The 21,226-nt window shown below is 40.2% G+C and overlaps 1 protein-coding gene and 1 pseudogene across 1 annotated transcript in view; one reads left to right on the forward strand and one right to left on the reverse strand.

Moving 5' to 3' along the window:
• The window catches only part of LOC133258057 (ATP-binding cassette sub-family C member 4-like), a 395,899-nt gene that overhangs the window by 184,469 nt on the left and 190,204 nt on the right, over positions 1-21,226 (forward strand). Inside the window, exons 11-13 of the mRNA XM_061434396.1 lie at positions 5,729-5,830; positions 15,532-15,621; positions 19,818-20,009. Of these exons, the coding sequence (XP_061290380.1) occupies positions 5,729-5,830; positions 15,532-15,621; positions 19,818-20,009 (384 nt within the window). The remainder of the gene's footprint in view (positions 1-5,728; positions 5,831-15,531; positions 15,622-19,817; positions 20,010-21,226) is intronic.
• Positions 1,976-4,123, reverse strand: LOC133258110 (glutamyl-tRNA(Gln) amidotransferase subunit A, mitochondrial-like; annotated as a pseudogene).

Below are 21,226 nucleotides of genomic sequence, written 5' to 3' on the forward strand. Positions count from 1 at the left end.
TTCCTTCCAAGGAGTAAGCATCTTTTAATTTCGTGGCTACAGTCACCATCTGCAGTGATTTTGGAGCCCAAAGAAATAAAGTCTGACACTGTTTCCACTGTTTCCCCATCTATTCCCATGAAGTGATGGGCCAGATGCCATGATCTTTGTTTTCTGAATGTTGAGTTTTAAGCCAACTTTTTCACTCTCCTCTTTCACCTTCATCAAGAGGCTTTTTAGTTCCTCTTCACTTTCTGCTATAAGTGTGGTGTCATCTGCATATCTGAGGTTATTGATATTTCTCCCGGCCATCTTGATTCCAGCTTATGCTTCCTCCAGCCCAGTGTTTCTCATGGTGTACTCTGCATATACATTAAATAAGCAGGGTGACAATATACAGCCTTGATGTACTCCTTTTCCTATTTGGAGCCAGTCTGTTGTTCCATGTCCAGTTCTAACTGTTGCTTTCTGACCTGCATACAAATTTCTCAAGAGGCAGGTCAGGTGGTCAGGTATTCCCATCTCTTTCAGAATTTTCCACAGTTTCTTGTGATCCACACAGTCAAAGGCTTTGGCATAGTCAATAAAACAGAAATAGATGTTTTTCTGGAACTCTCTTGCTTTTTTGATGATCCAGCAGTGGCCTCCACTAAAAAGCCTGTGTATTTTGAACAGGACTGTATCCCATATTTTCCATAATTTGTTTAGCTTGAGAAGATATAGTAAGAATTGTTACATAAGCTGTCCATTGCATCAGTAGATCTCGTCTCCATAAATTAATAGGGATATCTGCAACTAAAGGTTGTAAAGTAGCATGTTGTTGTTTGGGGCCTGAACAGGTCAAAATATTAGTACTTTTTTGAATATTTTCCATAGTTCCAATTCCTGATGCTGGGAAAGATTGAGAATAGGAGGAGAAGGGGACAACAGAGGATGAGATGCCTGGATGGCATCACCGACTCTATGCACATGAGTTTGGGTGAACTCCGGGATTTGGTGTGGGTCAGGGAGGCCTGTCGTGCTGCGATGCATGGGGTTGCAGAGAGTTGGACACGACTGAGCGACTGAACTGAACTAAATAATGAATGATGTTGAATATCTTTTCATGTAATTATTAGCCATCTATATCTTTTCTTTGGAGAAATGTCTGCTTTGGGCTTTTGCCCACTTTTTGATTGGGTTATTTGTTTTTCTGGTATTGATTTGTACAAGCTGCTTGTATATTTTTGAAATTAACCCTTGTCAGTTCTTTCATTTGCTATCATTTTTTCCCATTCTGAGGGTTGTCTTTTCACCTGTTTACAGTTTCCTTTACTGTGCAAAAGCTTTTAAATTTACTTAGGTCCCATTGTTAATTTATTTTTTTATTTCCTTTACTGTAGGAGGTGGGTCATAGAGGATCTTGCTGTGATTTATGTCATAGTGTTCTGCCTATGTTTTCCTCTAAGATTCTATAGTTTATGGTCTTATATTTAGATCTTTAATCCATTTTGAGTTTATCCATTTTGAGTTACATTCTTTTTCATGTAACTATCCAGTTTCCCCAGCAGCACTTATTGAGGAAACCGTCTTTGCCCCATTGTGTGTTCTTGCCTCCTTTGTCAAAAATAAGCATACCAGTGATTTTGTTAGTGCTTTGGTTGCAAAGATGTAGGCGTTTTGAAAGATTTACTCCTAAGCTTACTTGTACTGTAAGCAGCGTTGTTTTTAATGATCATTTTTGCTGAATGCATCATTTTTCAGGAACAGGTATATTGTATTATAATAGAAATCCTATACTTTGTTTATACTTAGTGGATGCTAAATAAATTCTGACAGATTTTTTATAATTAACTACATCACAAGAATTTTAAAAAGTGATTTCAAGCAATGACTGTACTGACAATGAACCAAATTACAAGATCACTTGAATTGTCTAGAATATAAAAGCTTTAAAAGTCATAATAATTTGCATGGTATAGTTATTACTACTATTTTAGAGAAGCAGAGATAACGTTTAATTTTCACAGTTTGATAAACAATCATCCATTAGTTTGATAAGTTGAGTAACAGGAAACAGTACTTGTTTTTCAAACCATTTGCAAACTGTAAAAAAGCAGCTGGTCACAAAATGTACAACCATTAAACTGCAGTCCTATTGACAATCCTTGGCTTGACAGGGCTGTAGGGACACTCACCACTGGCAATTCTGCCATATTACAGTCTGTGTAAAAATATCACCCTGGGCAATTCATGTTCTGTTGTCTTCTTTGATGCACTTTGTGTATGGCACTGCCTCACTCAAGGCAGTGGAAGTTAGCAAAACATCTACTCCAGAGTTAAAAACATTCACAAAATCATTAGTAATGAGTCATCTCACTTTCTCTGCTTTGATAAAATAGTTCTCATAATTTTCTTTTAATAAGAAAGTTTCCTGAGAGGATTCTTCCCCACACCAAATAATTGAACTCTTCTTGTTTAGTTGCAGCATACATGGCTTCAGTAGACACATCAATGTTAAATCAGTGACCATATTCTAACCTATCAAATCTTGCCATATTTGATGCCACTTCTGATGTACACAGTACATGGTAGCAGACAATTGAAAACTGGTTGGGGCAGGGACACTTCAATTACTTTGGCCCCCTCAGACTCAAAGAGATTAGCAGCTTTGGACCAAAAAGATTGTACTTCACTTGACAATTCTGGTATAAGATATTCCTTTGGAATTCCTATACATCGTTTGCTCATATCTGTTAAACTGGGAAGCATAAATGGTTTTAACAGGATCTTGAATTGTGGTAGAATCTTAGAAATCCTGCCCAGCTAGTATACTCAACACATTGGTGCATCATCCACACCTCTAGTTAAGATTCTGGGCACATCATTGAATTCACCAGGGGAATGAGGCCATGACAAGAAACTAAGTCATAGCTGGATTTTAAACCAACAACCTCATAGTGGGCAGCTGGATTGCTGGTTGATCCTCTGGAATCTGGTCCTAAAGCAATGAAGCAAGTGAATGCTGACACAGCCACTGCACTCCCTCCTGAGCTTCCTCCAGTTATAAGCCAATTTGAATCCTTATTCTCACCATGAGACTTCTGCTTCCTCTTTTCTCTATATTGTTTGAATAACTCCATGGGTTTATAACTGGTCCAAAAATTCCATCTGTGCTTCTGTATCCCATAGCAGACTCATCTAAGTTTGTTTTTACCGTTAACAGAGCTCCCTGATCCAACAACCTCTGTGGAATTTAAGGTGATACTCAACTTTTCAGTATGTTTGATGCACATGTTGTCTCAATGCCAGATGTGCTAAAGTTGTCTTTTACTGCAATAGGAATTTCATCTAAATTCCACAGTGAGTGACCTTATATCTTTTCTCTGATTCTTCAACTTGCTTTAAGACCACCTCTTCTGATACAGTAACTTGGTCTTCTTGATAAAGGAGAGCTATCCTTGACAGAGCTCAGTTGGAGTAACTTGGCCTTGTTCTAGTGCCACAGAAACTTCTTGGAGGGTCCAACCCAACGTGGTCCTTGTGCCCTGCCTGCCACCACCAGGGCCTGGTGACAAAGGAGGAAGAGGAACAGTTGTTCTTTTGAAGTAGAAGGTGTTTATCAAATTTGTAGCTTTATGGCACAATAGATAAGGGTGTCAAGGACTTGAAGGCTATTTATGAGGTTTAGGGTAGTAGGTTACTATTCACGTCCATTTCCTTTTTCGAACATCATCACATGTTTGTTTCAGTTGCCCCCTGTGTTGGTTAAGATTCTGTGCCTATAGGTCCTAGAATTACGCATGGCAAAGCCACTTTTCACAGAAATATAGTTTGTTTTTCACTCATGCAAGAAACCTTGTAAGGCTTTGTATCTGTTTTCTGGGGCTGCCATGACCAAGTACTACAAACCAGATGTTAAAACAATAGAAATTCACTGTTTCCCAGTTGTGGAGGTTGGAAGTCTGAAATCAAGGTGTCAGCAGGGTCACTGATCCCTCTGAATTCTGGTCACAGGGAGAATCTTTCTTTGCCTCTTCTAGATTTTGGTGGTTGCAGACAAACCTTGGGTTCCTTGGTTTTTAACTGCCACCACTCCAGTTTCCGTTTTCTTCAGGTGGCTGTTTTCTGACTGTGTTTGTCTCCTTATAAGGACATCAGTCATATTGGATTTAGGGCCAACCTGACTCCAGTATGATTGCATATTAATCAGACCCTAATTCCAAATTAAGTCATGTTTTGATGTAACTGGAGTTCCTAGATAGGACTTCAGTGTATCATTTGGGAGAGGGATATAATTTAACCTGTAACAAGCTCCATGGCTAGTATGATCCTCCATGATGTTAAATGCATTGACCTTGACCATGCTGGCAGCCTCCAAGGCCCAGGCCATGGGGTGGAGAAAGAGCCTGGTTGTTGTCACCCTCCACTGACCTGGATTTAGTCACGTGGCTGCTCCTATTTGCTCAGAAGGCTGGAGAGAGAGAGGGCCTCTTTTCAGGTTGTCATGTGGAGCTAAAATCCAAGGTTTTGTTAGCATGGAAGAAAGAGAGCAAGAAAGAGAGGACAGCCAGTAGTCTCTGCCACATGTTCATAGTACTTGGGGTTGGGGGTGGGAGTGGTCTCAGTTGTTCATTTTCTTTCCCACTGTGTCTTTTCTCATTGAATTATTTTTAGCATTTAAAGGGTAAGAGGGAGTTTCCTGTATATGATTATATTAGATTTCTAATGATTTTCAAGACTTTATTTTATTCAGCTAAATTGCATTGAATAGTTCCTATTAATAATTGTGCAGAAAATAGCAAGAAGTGGAAGATGTGATCATTCTGTTGAGGAGGAGAGGACTTTGACTAAGGAGCAGAGACAAGTGTTTGTCAAAAGATGCTTGTGAAAAGTAAGAAAGAGATAGCGACTTAATAGCATTATCTTTTAAGAATGATGATTTTAATGATAGTTAATGACAACCAGTGATAGGGATTTGATACACAGGAGGAGGAAAGCAGAGTAAGGCTTTCATTCGGAGTTTCTTCCAAAGGTCTTATGTTCCCAGCCTGTCCTTTGCCACCTGACTGCTGAAGGCCTGGGAATGACCTTCCTCTCTGTGTTCCCAGCAGTGTTGCATGGTGCTTGGAACCTGGTGGGATTCAGTAAATATTTATGAAATTATTTTCTGTCAAAACCCGTTTGTATTATTAATGACACAAGAAAAATATCCCGCTTCTTGATGTGTTCAAATTTGGAGACATATTTGTTCTTTAAAGGGGAGCCAGTATACTTGTTAAGAAAGTTACAAAGATAGTTCCATGGCCTGAAACTATTTGTGTGTGTGTGTGTACCTATATACACACTGTAAGCTATATGTGTATACTGTATGTACTATACTATATGCTATAATACTTTATACTACAGATTATTTAGTATTTCTAATGACCTAACATTGGACTCACCTGGTGGCTCAGATGGTAAAGCATCTGTCTAGAATGTGGGAGACCCTGGTTCGAGCCCTGGGTTGGGAAGATCCCCTGGAGAAGGAAATGGCAGTCCACTCCAGTACTACTGACTGGAAAATCCCATGCACAGAGAAGCCTGATAGGCTACAGTCTATGGGGTTGCAAAGAGTTGGACACGACTGAGCGACTTCACTTCACTTCAATGACCTAACATAATGAAATACAGTTTTAAAATATATTGCAAATTTCATGGAAGCAATTATTTTGCTTGTGCTTTGTTCCTACAGTTTAAACAATCTGTGTTTTTCCTTTTTCTGTAGAACTTTCTGTTACTTGATGAGCTACCACAGTGTGATCATCAGCTGCCATTAGATGGTAAAACAGTTGTGAACGTGCAAGATTTCACTGCTTTTTGGGATAAGGTAACAAATCCTTAATTTCACAATTGTGACTGCTAAAGGACAACTGTAACATAGATTTATTGGAGGATTTTGAGATTTTACACATGACACAAAATGTGACTTGCCCATTTACTATGGAAGTATGTTATAAAAATTCTGAATCAGGAATGAGGTTTACAATTAACAGAGGTTAAAAATAAAGATGGTTGTTTTGAGGCATTAGCCTGTAGTCTTCCTGGTCTACCACCTCCCCAATTAAGGTCTTTTCCTTGCCTCAAAACCTTGTCTCTCAGATTCATTACCTGTCATGCAGTGAGCAGAGCAAGGTTGGACTTGGTAAAAATTTGGCTTAGTCAGCCAGGAGCCTTGCTGCTTGTGGCTAGCCGGCATCAATCAGGGAATACTGGAGCAAGACCCTAGCAGCTGCTGGGATCATTTGTCCTGAGGTTCTTTCCTTCAAGATTCCCTGAATGGGTACTGGCTTCCCTCAGCTTGACAATTGAGACAAGGAACTGACAAACTTCTAGAGTCAACAGACTTGATTTCGGTTGTAGGGTAAGTCTACCCAATTTGATAGCTGATTCAACCGGTTCACTTGTTTTGTGTGTCGTTTTATGTTAAGAGCTGACAGGCTTGATTTTGAAGGGTAAGTCGCTCCAATGTGCACACCGGGAACATTTTTTCCCCTCAATCTGGGCTTTTCCTTTACAGGACAAGCTAATTTGGTTGGGTACCTGTTTACAGAGGGGAGGTGTTGTTGGACTCTACCCTGAACCAGTTCATTGGGAACTAGTTCTCATAGGGCAAGCCCACCATAGCTCATATGTAGGGTACATTTATTTACCTGATTTGGGAACTGGTTCAGTTGGAACCGGTTCATTTGGGAGCTAGTTCTTGTGGGAGTGGGTAACCTAGATAGAATTAGTCCATTTGTTTTATAGGGTAAATTTATTTACCCTGTTGGTGGCCAGTTCATCTGTGTGCATTGATGCTGGAATCTGTCTTGTACCATTTTTGTTGGAAATTGCCTGCATCTTTTGTGTTTTGGTGTTTTGTGTTTTGCAAAAATGGGAAATATTTCATCTGTCCTGAAGGAAAGATCTTTGGGGTGCATATTGGATATGTTAAGATCAAAAGAGCAATGGCCTCTGTATGGCTCACAATTAAACAATCTGGCACTCAGAAGTGCTTTACAAAGCACTTCTTTGTAAAGAAGTATAAAGCACTTCTTTGTAAAGAAAAAAATTCCTCTCTTTACACAGGAGAGGAATGCTCTGGTAATGAACATGCCCGGGGTGGGGGGTTCCCTTGGACTTGAGGCATCCAATTGTAATTTCCCCTACAGGAACTCCAGAGAAAGAAATGGCAAACCACTGTGGTATTCTTGGTTGGAGAATTTCATGGACAGAGAAACCTAGCCGGCTACAATCCATGGGATCACAAACAGTCAGACACGACTGAGAAACTAACACTTGCTAACACTAAAAATAAAGTCAGCCTGAGGCATTTGATGTATTATTATTTATCTCACTTTCAAGAGAACCTTCAAAGGGTTATCATATTTTGAACTTGAAGTAAGTGCATTTATAATATTAGAATTTGTAGAATTGGAGAGCCACAATGCTGCAGTATAGAAAGGGTTAACTAACAAATACACAATCAGTTGTTAGAGACCAGAGACTTTGGATGCAATCAGTATATGCTTTTTGCCTTAATGTTATCAAATATCTTATTACATAGTGTGAGTGAGTGCATCTTTGCTGGGGTAGGGTGGGGCTCCTCTATGCTAAGCTTCTGGATGGTTCTGGCTACTTTTGTGGCAGCCAGGGGCAGGAGGAGAGAGCAGGTGGGCATAGTGAGTACCAGTGATTCCAAGTTGAAGGGTTGTACTGTGTGACAAGCTGACAGGAAGAACTGGTGATATCACAAAGATTTTCCCAGCACTTGGTTTATTTCTGAAATTTAGCAAATAGGAAAAACAATAGGGACCACTCTCCAAAAGGTCTCAAGTTTGCACTCCCAGTGCAACCCCATTACAGACAACTGAAAGTCTCCTCCTGCCTCCAGCTTTATAGTTCTTTGTGCATATCCTCCTGTATCAGTGTGGATTAATCAGGAGAACCTACAGCAGGGGAGAGGGGATTCCATGCAGGAAATTAGTTACATAGGAGATGAAAGAACAAAAAAGGGCAAGGCAGTGGTGGATGAGGCAGCTCAGCGATTAGCAAAGGCAGGAAGCTGCTCCCAACCCAGGACAGGAAGGACTCAGGGAGGAGACACCTCTACCAGAGGGTCTCCCCTCCAGATCAGAGTCCAGGAGACTGGCTGCTGCCAGAGTGGGGACCACAGAGCAAATGTCCAGACTCTGTAGACTCCTCCTGTCTTTCATGCCTGTGACTCTGTTGTGCCACCTGCATTGTGTTCACCTACTTCTGACTCAGCACCTTTCATCTCCACCAGCAAGACAGTAGTATGTTCTATATAAATATATAGAAAATATATAAACCACATCCCTACACCTTTTGCACATGGGAACTCATACAAGGTGGCTGACCTACCCTACCTTAATAGAGTAGATTTGCCCCCTGCTTGGTATTTTTTGTCATAATCCACTTGAAGCATTTATGGAAAGCACCACTAAAATTCCATTATGATGTTAACTTTATGTGAATGTTGACACATACTTTGTATGTTGTTTTTCAGTTGCTAAGTTGTGTCTCTTTGTGACCCCATGGACTGTTGCTCACCAGGCTCCTCTGTCTGTGAGGATTCTCCAGGCAAGAATACTGGAGTGGGTTTCCATGCCCTCCTCCAGGGGATCTTCCCAACCCAGGGATCAAACCTCGGTTTCCTGCATTGCAGGTGGATTCTTTACCTTCTGAGCCACCATTTGACAAATTACCAAATTTCTCTTATATCAAACTATGCAACATTATAAACTAAGATGTTTTGTTTTTCTTCAAGAACTTCCAAGAACATGTTCTTAGACTTCTGTACAACTTGCATAATTGTACAGAACACTCTATTGTGTTGTCCTGGACTTGCCTATGGAAAGACTGCACCTTGGCAGAGTCATTAGTAGTTCAGTTCAGTTCAGTAGCTCAGTCGTGTCTGACTCTTTGCGGCCCCATGAATCGCAGCACGCCAGGCCTCCCTGTCCATCACCAACTCCCAGAGTTCACTCAGACTCACATGCATCGAGTCAGTGATGCCAGCCAGCCATCTCATCCTCTGTCGTCCCCTTCTCCTCCTGCCCCCAATCCCTCCCAGCATCAGGGTCTTTTCCAATGAGTCAACTCTTCGCATGAGGTAGCCAAAGTACTGGAGTTTCAGCTTTAGCATCATTCCTTCCAAAGAAATCCCAGGGCTGATCTCCTTTAGAATGGACTGGTTGGATCTCCTTGCAGTCCAAGGGACTCTCAAGAGTCTTCTCCAACACCACAGTTCAAAAGCATCAATTCTTTGGTGCTCAGCTTTCTTCACAGTCCAACTCTCACATCCATACATGATCACTGGAAAAACCATAGCCTTGACTAGATGAACCTTTGTAGGCAAACTAATGTCTCTGCTTTTCAATATGCTGTCTAGGTTGGTCATAACTTTTCTTCCAAAGTGTAAGCGTCTTTTAATTTCATGGCTGTATGCACCATCTGCAGTGATTTTGGAGCCCCCAAAAATAAAGTCTGACACTGTTTCCACTGTTTCCCCATCTATTTCCCATGAAATGATGGGACCAGATACCATGATCTTTGTTTTCTGAATGTTGAGTTTTAAGCCAACTTTTTCACTCTCCTCTTTCACCTTCATCAAGAAGCTTTTGAGTTCCTCTTCACTTTCTGCCATAAGGGTGGTGTCATCTGCATATCCAAGATTATTGATATTTCACCCCTCAGTCTTGATTCCAACTTGTGCTTCTTCCACCCAGTGTTTCTCATGATGTACTCTGCATATAAGTTAAATAAGCAGGGTGATAATACAGCCTTGATGTACTCCTTTTCCTATTTGGAACCAGTCTGTTGTTCCATGTCCAGTTCTAACTGTTGCTTTCTGACTTGCATACAAATTTCTCAAGAGGCAGGTCAGGTGGTCTGGTATTCCCATCTCTTTCAGAATTTTCCACAGTTTATTGTGATCCACACAGTCAAAGGCTTTGGCATAGTCAATAAAGCAGAAATAGATTTTTTCCTGGAACTCTCTTGCTTTTTCTATGATCCAGCGGATGTTGGCAATTTGGTTTCTGGTTCCTCTGCCTTTTCTAAAACCAGCTTGAACATTTGGAAGTTCACGGTTCACGTATTGCTGAAGCCTGGCTTGGAGAATTTTGAGCATTGCTTTACTAGCGTGTGAGATGAGTGCAATTGTACGGTAGTTTGAGCATTCTTTGGCATTGCCTTTCATTAGTAGTTAGGGGCTGTCAAGTTAGGTCATGGGTGAGAGGGCCCTTGGGAGGGAGAAAGGCAGACATTGGAAGTTTTGAAGAGAAACTAAGTCTTAATGAAGCCTCTGCTGGGTTGGGAGGCAGAAGATAGACATGAGCTCTAACTGGCTCCTCTGGACAGCCAGGTGGACAGGTTGGAGATGGTCTCATGGATGCAAGTCTCATTCATGAAATGATGGGAATTGATCTCAATCTCTAATCTTTAAAGTATATTTGGGGGTATCTCTAAATCTCCACAGGGCAGGGGTTTCAAACTGTTTTCACACAGAGTGGGGACTCAGCTGATGATCTTTGTTGAGTCAGTGGTCCCCTGAGCCTGAATAACCAAGAGGGAACATACCCAGGACCCATGGGCTGTCGAGTGCTGCCCCCTTCTGGTTGTGGCAGAGCAGTGCTTGATCCCGAAGCCTGAACTGGGAGGGAACTCTGTGTGGCCTTGATAGACTTTGAGATCTGCAGACAGGAATCTGATGTTTGTATTTTGTAGTCTTAACCAAGTGAAAAGTAGTAAAATAGGAACCCTAAGTGTCAGGCAAGAAGAAAGGAGTGGATAAGCTTAAAAATGTTTCTCATGTATTAAAATTTAGTTTCTTCTTGATCAGTTCTGTTCAGAGGCTCAGTCATGTTGGACCCTTTGTGACACCATGGACTGCAGCATGCCAGGCCTCCCTGTCCATCACCAACTCCCAGAGCTTGCTCAAACTCATGTCCATTGAGCCGGTGATGCCATGCAACCATCTCATTCTCTGTCGTCCCCTTCTCCTCCTGCCTTCCTTCTTTCCCAGCATCAGGGTCTTTTCCAGTGAGTTCTTCCCATCAGGAGGTCAAAGTATTGGAGCTTCAGCTTCAGCATCAGTCCATCCAATGAATATTCAGGACTGACTTCCTTAGTCTGGTTGGATCTCCTTACAGGCCAAGGGACTCTCAAGAGTCTTCTCCAACACCACAGTTCAAAAGCATCAATTCTTTGGTGCTCAGCTTTCTTTATAGTTCAACTCTCACATCCATACATGACTACTGGAGAAACCATAGCTTTGACTATATGCATCTTTGTTGACAAAGTAACATCTCTGCTTTTTAATATGCTGTCTAGGTTTTTCATAGCTTTTCTTCCAAGGAGTAAACTCTATTCTTGACACTGTTCATAATACCTATAAAATCTGGTATAATTTGATGATTAAAAGTAATTGTTGTTTTAGTAAGTGACTGTTCCATAATCAGTTCAGTTATTTCTAGAGGAATTTTTACTTAGAAGATTTTCCAAACTGTTAATTTAGATCCTGTTCCTTTAGCCTTTCAGGCATTTTGCTAATCACAGGTGATCACTCTCTTAAGAAAAAGAAAAAACTAGCAGTTATTGAGAAGTTTTCTTAATACTTAGTATATGTAAATGTATGTGTATGTATATATACACACACACCCTTAAATCTCTTTACCTTAGAACTTACAGATTACTCAGAAATACAACTTGTGAATGGCATGATGAGCGCTCTGTCATTTGCTCTTGTGTTGGATTGTACATGCTATAGCACATCTGATTTTTTTTTCTTTAAACAGAAGTACTTTGTTATCCCTGTTTAGCCAGGGCAGATTATGCATGTAATAAGTGTAAAATTTAGGGGTATCACTGTAACCCATAATGTCATACTTTACATCTATTTCCTTTTTTGTTTTTGTTGGTTTTGGTATTAAGTTAGAGCTCTAGTGAGATTAGAGTCTTGACTGCCTTTTGCAGGAAATTTTTTTATGGTTGGCTAAAAAGTTTCTTTGGTTTTTAAGTAAAAATAAAAGACGTAGTTTTAATTTTCACTAAGAACTTTTCAATTTTTCACAATTTTGGGTTGAATTTTTATTTGCTATTTGCCAAAGAATGCTCTAGTACTCTTGCCTGGAGAATCCTAGGGACGGAGGAGCCTGGTAGGCTGCCGTCTATGGGGTCACACAGAGTTGGACACGACTGAGTGACTTAGCAGTAGCAGCAAAGAATGCTCAATCTACTGCACAATGCACTCATCTCACACACTAGTAAAGCAATGCTCAAAACTCTCCAAGCCAGGCTTTAGCAATACGTGAACCATGAACTTCCAGATGTTCAAGCTGGTTTTAGAAAAGGCAGAGGAACCAGAGATCAAATTTCCAACATCCACTGGATAATGGGAAAAGCAAGAGAGTTCAGCTTTATTGACTATGCCAAAGCCTTTGACTGTGTGGATCACAAGAAACTGTGGAAAATTCTGAAAGACATGTGAATACCAGACAACCTGACCTGTCTCTTGAGAAACCTATATGCAGGCCAGGAAGCAACAGTTAGAACTGGACATGGAACAACAGACTGGTTCCAAATAGGAAAATGAGTACATCAAGGCTGTATATTGTCACCCTGCTTATTTAATGTATATGCAGAGTACATCATGAGAAACGCTGGGCTGGAGGAAGCACAGCTCGAATCAAGATTGCCAGGAGAAATATCAATAACCTCAGATATGCAGATGACACCACCCTTATAGCAGAAAGTGAAGAGGAACTAAAAAGCCTCTTGATGAAAGTTAAAGAGGAGAGTGAAAAAGTTGGCTTAAAGCTCAACATTCAGAACACAAAGATCATGGCATCTGGTCCCATCACTTCCTGGCAAATAGGTGGGGAAATAGTTGAAACAGTGTCAGACTTTATTTTTTTGGGCTCCAAAATCACTGCAGATGGTGATTGCAGCCATGAAATTAAAAGATGCTTACTCCTTGGAAGGAAAGTTATGACCAAACTAGACAGCATATTGGAAAGCAGAGACATTACTTTGCCAACAAAGGTCCATCTAGTCAAGGCTATGGTTTTTCCAGTGGTCATGTATGGATGTGAGAGTTGGACTGTGAAGAAAGCTGAGCACTGAAGATTCATGCTTTTGAACTGTGGTTTTGGAGAAGACTCTTGAGAGTCCCTTGGATTGCAAGGAGATCCAACCAGTCAATCCTAAAGGAGATCAGTCCTGGGTGTTCATTGGAAGGACTGATGCTGAAGCTAAAACTCCAATACTTTGGCCACCTCATGCGAAGAGTTGACTCATTGGAAAAGACTCTGATGCTGGGAGGGATAGGGGGCAGGAGGAGAAGGGGACGATAGAGGATGAGATGGTTGGATGGCATTAACCGACTCGATGGACATGAGTTTGAGTGAACTCCTGGAGTTGGTGATGGACAGGGAAGCCTGGCGTGCTGTGATTCATGGGGTCGCAGAGTCGGACACGACTGAGCGACTGATCTGAACTGAACTGATTGCCATGTAAATATCATTAACTGCTAGGAAAAGTAGTGTGTAGTGTTCACTTTTTCTTTTTTTCATGAAAGTTCCTCCTACCCTTCTGAAATTTATCCATTTTCATTTGATTAGTTTATGTATATAAATCCATCAATAATTCTTTCCTTATTCAGCTGCTTTTCAGTACTATTTTCTATGTGGACAAAGGGCATGGGTAGTCTTCCTAGCATAACTTTTCCTGGAGCCCTCTCTCAGAGTTCTTGTTGCTCTGGTTGATTGTCACCAAGAACTTCATTGAACAACATACTCACTGTTTTGTTCCACTACCTTCTGCCATTTTCCAGGGAACTGCATAATTCCATCTTTTCAAAATTTTTTGATTTTTTTTGAGCAAAGAACTTTTCCAGATACCTTTTACAGTTTTTCAGGGAATTGAATTTTTTCCATTAAGAGAATTTTGTAAAGACTGAAATAAATGGAAGTCCAAAAGTACAATGTCTGGTGAATACGGGGGATCAGTCAGAACTTCCCAGCCAATCTGTAACAGTTTTTTGCCTGGTCATCAAAGAAACATGCAGTCTTGTGCTATCCTGATGGGAGATTATGCATGTTCTGTTGACTAATTCTGAATGCTTTTCATAGAGAGCTACTTTCAGTTGATCTAATGGGAGCAGTATTTGTCGGAATTAATCATTTGGTTTTCCTGAAGGAGCTCATAATAGAGCATTCCATTGCAATACCACCATATACACAATATCACCTTCTTTGGATGAGGACTGGCTTTTGGTTGTGGTTGGTGCTGGTGCATTTCACTTGCCCACAATCTATTCTGTTCCACAGTATTGTACAGTATCCATTTTTCATCACCTGTCACAATTTGTTTTAAAAATGGAATGTTTCTGTTACGTTTAAGTGGAGAACTGCGTGCAGAAATATGGTCAAGAAGGGTTTTATTTGCTTAACTTCTGTGAAACTCAAATATCAAGGTGATTAACATAACCAAGCTGGTGCAAATGATTTCCATTCAATACTTTGCATGAAATATTTGAATACTTTGAGTTGTCAGCTGGTATAGCGTTGTTTGTTCTTGATGTCTTGATGTAATCTCTATCAACTTCAACTGGCATACCTAACAGTAGAGCATTGCCCAAAAAGAAATATCCAGCACAAAACTTTGCAGGCCACTTTTGACACATTTGATCAGTCATAGCACATTCTCCATACACTGCACAAATCTTTTTCTGCATTTCAGTTGCATTTTTACCTCTTTTTAAATAATAAAGCAAAAAAAAAAAAAAAAAGAAATAGTAAAACATAATGTGCCAAAAATGTTGCTTTTCAATTTTAATATTAAAATGGCTACACAAAAATTCACCAATTTTAAAAAGTTTTTTAAAATGCATGCTGATATGACAGCTGTCATAATACAATCTTAATGACATTGTTAATGCTACTAGAGCCATCTTACAGATAAAACTGAACAGACTTTTTGGCCAACCCATATTGAGAATGACTTCTTTATATAAAGTTCTCCTTTGCTTTCTGAGCATTACTGAGATTCTTTCTTTATCAAGTGAAAATGGAGAGATTAGTGGAGATTCAAATTATTTAAAGGGCCAAGTCTGCCATATACCTATGTAGCTCCCTTGTGGAGATTAATGAGATATAGTTAATTAAAGCCAAGGGTCATAATGAAAACTTATAAATGATTAGAAAACTTCACATACTGGATACTCTATAAAGTATATTATTTTAATAAGTTAATATGCATCATGAAGTTTTCACTTCATGTGGGTGCCTTGTCATTTCACCTACTTAAAATCTGTGGGTGTCTAAAGGCAACTAAAGCTGCCTGAAACTCCCGAAGAGATATGATTGGATGAAAAGGCCTCCAGGACAGGATGTCTTAAAATAGGCTGGAGAAAAATGTGGGTTAATTTGCATATCAATGTATATTATATTATTTTCTCCATTTTCTGTAGCATTTGGCATACTTTATTGAAATGGATATGTTTTTATAAACTTTAATTTGCAGGAATTAAGAACCCCAACCCTACAAGGCCTTTCCTTTACTGTCAGACCTGGTGAACTGTTAGCTGTGGTTGGACCTGTGGGCGCAGGAAAGGTAAGTTGTGGTGCCTTTCGGCAGCTTGATGCAACACTACAGTCCCTATTAAATTCTCAGAGTTGAGCCCAAAGCTGTGTGTACAATGTTTTTTTTCTTTTTTTCAAACAGGATAGTTTATTGAAATTGAATAATAGTAAAATAATTACAGTGAAACCCATCTCTGCATTGCCTCAGTTTTGGCACATCCGTCTTGATTCTCAGAAAGTTTTACGTGTACACATGTGTGTTGATTCCTTAAAATTTATAATGTCATATAAGAGATATTTGGTAAGGATTACAGTGATTGCCACGAAACTTACTGAGAAGAGCATGGAGAAGCCTGCCATAGCTTTCTCATGGGCACAGGAGTCCTGGACAGACTCAGGGACCTTCTGAGCCAAAGTGTAAGTTCATTTCACAGAGGGATCTATAAAGATTTACCCTCTTGAGAAGTTTTCGTTGATCTTCACATTTGTGAAATCTCCATGATGATTATAGTCCATATCTTTCAGCTCATTAAAAATACTATTCTATTGTCCTAGGTTTACATTGTTTTAATAAGTCATCCATGGTCATTCTTTTTTTAAGTTTATTTTTCAATTGGAACATAATTGCTTCACAATGTTGTGTTAGTTTCTGCGGTACAACAATATGACTCAGCTGTAAGTATGTGTGTGTATATGTATATATATATATATATATATATATATATATCCCCTCACTTTTGAGCCTCCCACCGACCCTCCCCCCATCCCACCCTTCCAGGTCATCACAGAGCACTGAGTTGAGCTCCTTGTGCTGAGCTGTGCTTAGTCACTCAGTTGTGTCCACCTCTTTGCTACCCCATGGACTGTAGCTTGTCAGGCTCCTGTCCATGGGGATTCTCCAGCAGGAATTCTGGAGTGGGTTGCCATGCTCTCCTCCAGGGGATCAAACCCAGGTCTCCCTCCTAAAACAAGAACAATATGATGTTAGGAAGTGTTCTAATTTCATTATTTTACATGTAGCTGTCCAGTTTTCTCAGCACCACTTATTGAAGAGGCTATCTGTTCTCCAATATATATTCTTGCCTCCTTTGTCAAAGATAGGGTGTTCATAGGTGCATGGGTTTATCTCTGGGCTTGCCATACTATTCCATTGATCTGTATTTCTGTTTTTTTGTGCCAGCCCTGTACTGTCTTGATTACTATAGCTTTGTAGTATAGTCTGAAGTCAGAGAGCTTAATTCTTCCAGCTCTATTGTTTTTTTTTTTCCTTCTCAAGATTACTTTGGCTCTTTGGGGTCTTTTATGTTTCCAAACAAATTGTAAAAATTTTTGTTCTAGTTCTGTGAAAAATGCTATGGGCAATTTGACAGGGATTGCACTGAATCTGTATATTGCTTTGGGTACTATAGTCGTTTTCACAATATTGATTCCTACATTCCAAGAACACAGTGTATCTGTTCATGTCATCTTTGATTTCTTTCATCAGTGTCTTACAGTTTTCTTCATTTTGGTCTTTTGTCTCCTTAGGTAATTTTTTCCCTAAGCATTTTATTCTTTTTGATACAATGATGAATGGGATTATTTCCTTAATTTCTCCTTCTGACTTTTTGTTGCTAATAACACAAGTATTTTTTCCTTTGAGAAAGATCTTTATTAGTTTTTTTGGCAGGAAGACAGAACTTTCCTTCAGCATCCATTGCAAGAATGTCTGCCTCTGGTTTGCTTCTTTGTTTGTTTGTTTGTTTTTGCTGCACCTGTGAGGTATGTGGGATCTTACTTCCCCAACCAGGGATCAAAATCATGCACCGAGCAGTGGAAACACAGAGTGTTAACCACTGTACCACCAGGGAAGTCCTGCCAGTGGTTTCTTATTGGGGAAGGACTTTTCTTTGACTTTTCATGCTGCTATAAGGAAAACAGTTTTAATTAGATGTATCTAGAACAGCATTTATCTAGATGTGTTCCATGGAACATTTATTTTGCAAGATTTCATGGTCACACAGATCTGGGTAAATGCACATTATGTTTTCCTTCTTGGTGCTTCATGTTGTACAGTTGGAAACAGCTTGTTGGGAATTTGGACATCTTATTAAAGGAAACTATTTATGTGACAGCTGTTCAGGATGGACAGAGACATGGGGACTTCCTTTTCATTACAGTGGCCCCTCCATGAAGTCTGCAGGTTGCAAAGGCTCTTCCAGGAAGCTCTGAGCATTTCCTCACGTAACTTGACTTGGTCTCATCAGTGCACGTGTAGTAAAGGTGCATCCATGTGCTGGAGCAAAATATTTGGATGTGAGCAAGACCCTGATGCCCCTGCCCTCCAGAGGCAAGCAGGGTCCTGGGTGAGACCGATATGCAGGCAGATTATTTCAGCTTAGTGTGATGTGGATATACACATACCACATCTATGTGTTGTTAAACATTTGTAGTAAATATGCAGCTGTCAGTTCAGCTCAGTTGCTCAGTTGTGTCTGACTCTTTGTGACTCCATGGACTGCAGCATGCCAGGCCTCCCTGTCCATCACCAACTCCCGGAGTCCACTGAAACTCATGTCCATTGAGTTGGTGATGCCATCCAACCATCTCATCCTCTGTCGTCCCCTTTTCCTCCTGCCTGCAATCTTTCCCAGCATCAGGGTCTTTTCAAAAGAGTCAATTCTTTGCATCAGTTGGCCAAGTATTGGAGCTTCAGCTTCAGCATCAGTCCTTCCAATAAATATTCAGGACTTATTTCCTTTAGATGGACTGGTTGGATCTCCCTGAAGTCCAAGACACTCTCAAGAGTCTTCTCCAGCAGCACAGTTCAAAAGCATCAATTCTTTGGAAATCAGATTTCTTTATAGTCCAACTCTCATATCCATACCTGAGTACTGGAAAAACCATAGCTTTGACTAGACAGGCCTTGGTTGGCAAAGTTATGTCTCTGCTTTTTAATAAGCTTTCAAGGTTGGTCATAACTTTTATTCCAAGGAGTAAGTGTCTTTTAATTTCATGGCTGCAGTCACCATCTGCAGTGATTTGGGAGCCCCCCAAAATAGTCTGTCACTGTTTCCACTGTTTCCCCATCTATTTGCCATGAAGTAATGGGGCCAGATGCCATGACCTTGGCAATGGCAACCCACTCCAGTACTCTTGCTTGGAAAATCCCATGGACAGAGGGGCCTGGTAGGATGCAGTCCATGGGGTCGCTAAGAGTCGGACACTACTGAGTGACTTCACTTTCACTTTTCACTTTGATGCATTGGAGAAGGAAATGGCAACCCACTCCAGTGTTCTTGCCTGGAGAATCCCAGGGATGGGGGAGCCTGGTGGGCTGCCATCTCTGGGGTCTTACAGAGTCAGAAATGACTGAAGTCACTTAGCAGCAGCAATGGGACCAGATGCCATGACCTTAGTTTTCTAAATATTGAGTTTTAAGCCAACTTTTTCACTCTCCTTTTTCACTTTCATTAAGAGGGTCTTTAGTTCTTCTTCATTTTCTGCCATAAGGGTAATGCCATCTGCATATCTGAGGTTATTGATATTTCTCCTGGCAATCTTGATTCCAGCTTGTACTTCATCCAGTCCAGCATTTCTCATGATGCACTATGTATATAAATTAAATAAGCAGGGTGACAATATACAGCTTTGACATACTCCTTTCCCTATTTGGAACCACAGCTATACTTTGAAAGAACAAAATGTGGAAATCTAGATGTGAGATGTGCACTCAAGAGAGTGATGATTTCCTTTAGGATGGTCTTTTGCTCTTTGGACACAACTCACTTCAGAATTCTTTTAATAATAATCTTTGGATATATTGTTCACATGTAGCTTTTTAATAATAAGTGTTTGTCAAGTAAAGGATACCTGGATACAGGAAGAACTACTTGAAACATTGGATACATGAAATACACATCCTGCTGCACTGCTGTGCTAGTTAAGAATGTTTAACTTTCTTAGCTAGACTTTTCTGAGTATAATTTTTTATTTGGGGGAAAATTCTGAGCAGTTTAGGTTGTTATAGTATTATATTAATGTTTCTTATCAACCATTAGTAGTACGTGGACCAATGGGGTTCTTTTCTTTTTTTTTTTTTCACAATTGCCAGGGATCTACTTCATCCTGTTATAAATCAAAGGGTTCTACATTGTACCAAGGGCAACGGTGGGGTCTGCTGTACTACGGGTCTTGTTCTATCCTGAGTGCTGCCTGTTCACATGTGTGTGTTGCCATCTGTTTCAGTCATCACTGTTAAGCGCTGTGCTGGGGGAGCTGCCCCCAAGCCAGGGACAGGTCAGCGTGCACGGGAGGATCGTGTATGTGTCTCAGCAGCCCTGGGTGTTCTCAGGAACTGTGAGGAGTAACATTTTATTTGGGAAAAAATATGAAGAAGAACGGTATGAAAAAGTAATAAAGGCTTGTGCTTTGGAAGAGGTGAGTAATGACTTTTGAGTTGCATATACTTAAATTTCAAATAATGATAGTGTTGGTTTAAACTACAGAGTTTATTAAAGTTTTGTTTCAAATTTTGAAAGGTTTCTGGGTAAATATACACATGTAACCCAGCTGTTTCAATGGCCAATGTGATAGCAGCACTTACAGAAATGCCTTTAGAAAGCAGTGGGTGGTTGTTTAATTTTATAAGGTTTTATTCACTTTTTAATTTCTTTCTTTAATGAATGATTACAAAAATTTACAGAAATAGTGTAGTATAATGAACTCTCATGTACCACCCCCAGCTTTAGCCAAGATCAGCTGGTGGCCAGTTTTGCTGCATCTCTACCCCTGACCCCTGCCAGCCCCACACCCACCCCAGAGTATTCTGAAGCAGATCCTAGACATCAGGTTTGTTCATCTGTAAACATATCATTAGTTTTCTCTACAAGATAGGATAGCCTTTGGGAAAAAATTGCCACATTATTTTACCTGAAAAATAGCTCAAATACTTGAATATCATCAAGCTTCTAGTCTGTGTTTTTTTTTTTTAATTAATTAATTTATTTTAATCAGAGGCTAATTATTTTACAATATTGTAGTGTTTTTGCCATACATTGACATGAATCAGTCATGGATGTACATGTGTTTCCCATCGTGTCCCTCCCTCTTACCTCCCTCCCCATCCCATCCCTCAGGGTCATCCCAGTGCATCAGCCCTGAGCACCCTAAATTATAAATCGAACCTAGACTGGTGATTTGTTTCACATATGATAATTTACATGTTTCAATGCCATTCTCCCATATCATCCTGCCCTCGCCCTCTCCCACAGAATCCAAAAGACTGTTCAATAAATCTGCGTCTTTTTCACTGTCTTGCATACAGGGTTATTGTTACCATCTTTCTAAATTCCATATATATGTGTTAGTATACTGTATTGGTGTTTTTCTTTCTGGCTTACTTCACTCTGTATAATAGGCTCCAGGTTCATCCACCTCATTAGAATTGATTCAAATGTATTCTTTTTAACGGCTGAGTAATATTCCATTGTGTATATGTACCACAGCTTTCTTATCCATTTATCTGCTGATGGACATCTAGGTTGTTTCCATGTCCTGGCTATTGTAAACAGTGCTGTGATGAACACTGTGGTACATGTGTCTTTTTCAATTCTGGTTTCCTTGGTGTGATTGCCCAGTAGTGTGATTGCTGGGTC

This window comes from Bos javanicus, chromosome 12, assembly GCF_032452875.1.
Source record: "Bos javanicus breed banteng chromosome 12, ARS-OSU_banteng_1.0, whole genome shotgun sequence".
NCBI classification, from domain to species: domain Eukaryota; kingdom Metazoa; phylum Chordata; class Mammalia; order Artiodactyla; family Bovidae; genus Bos; species Bos javanicus.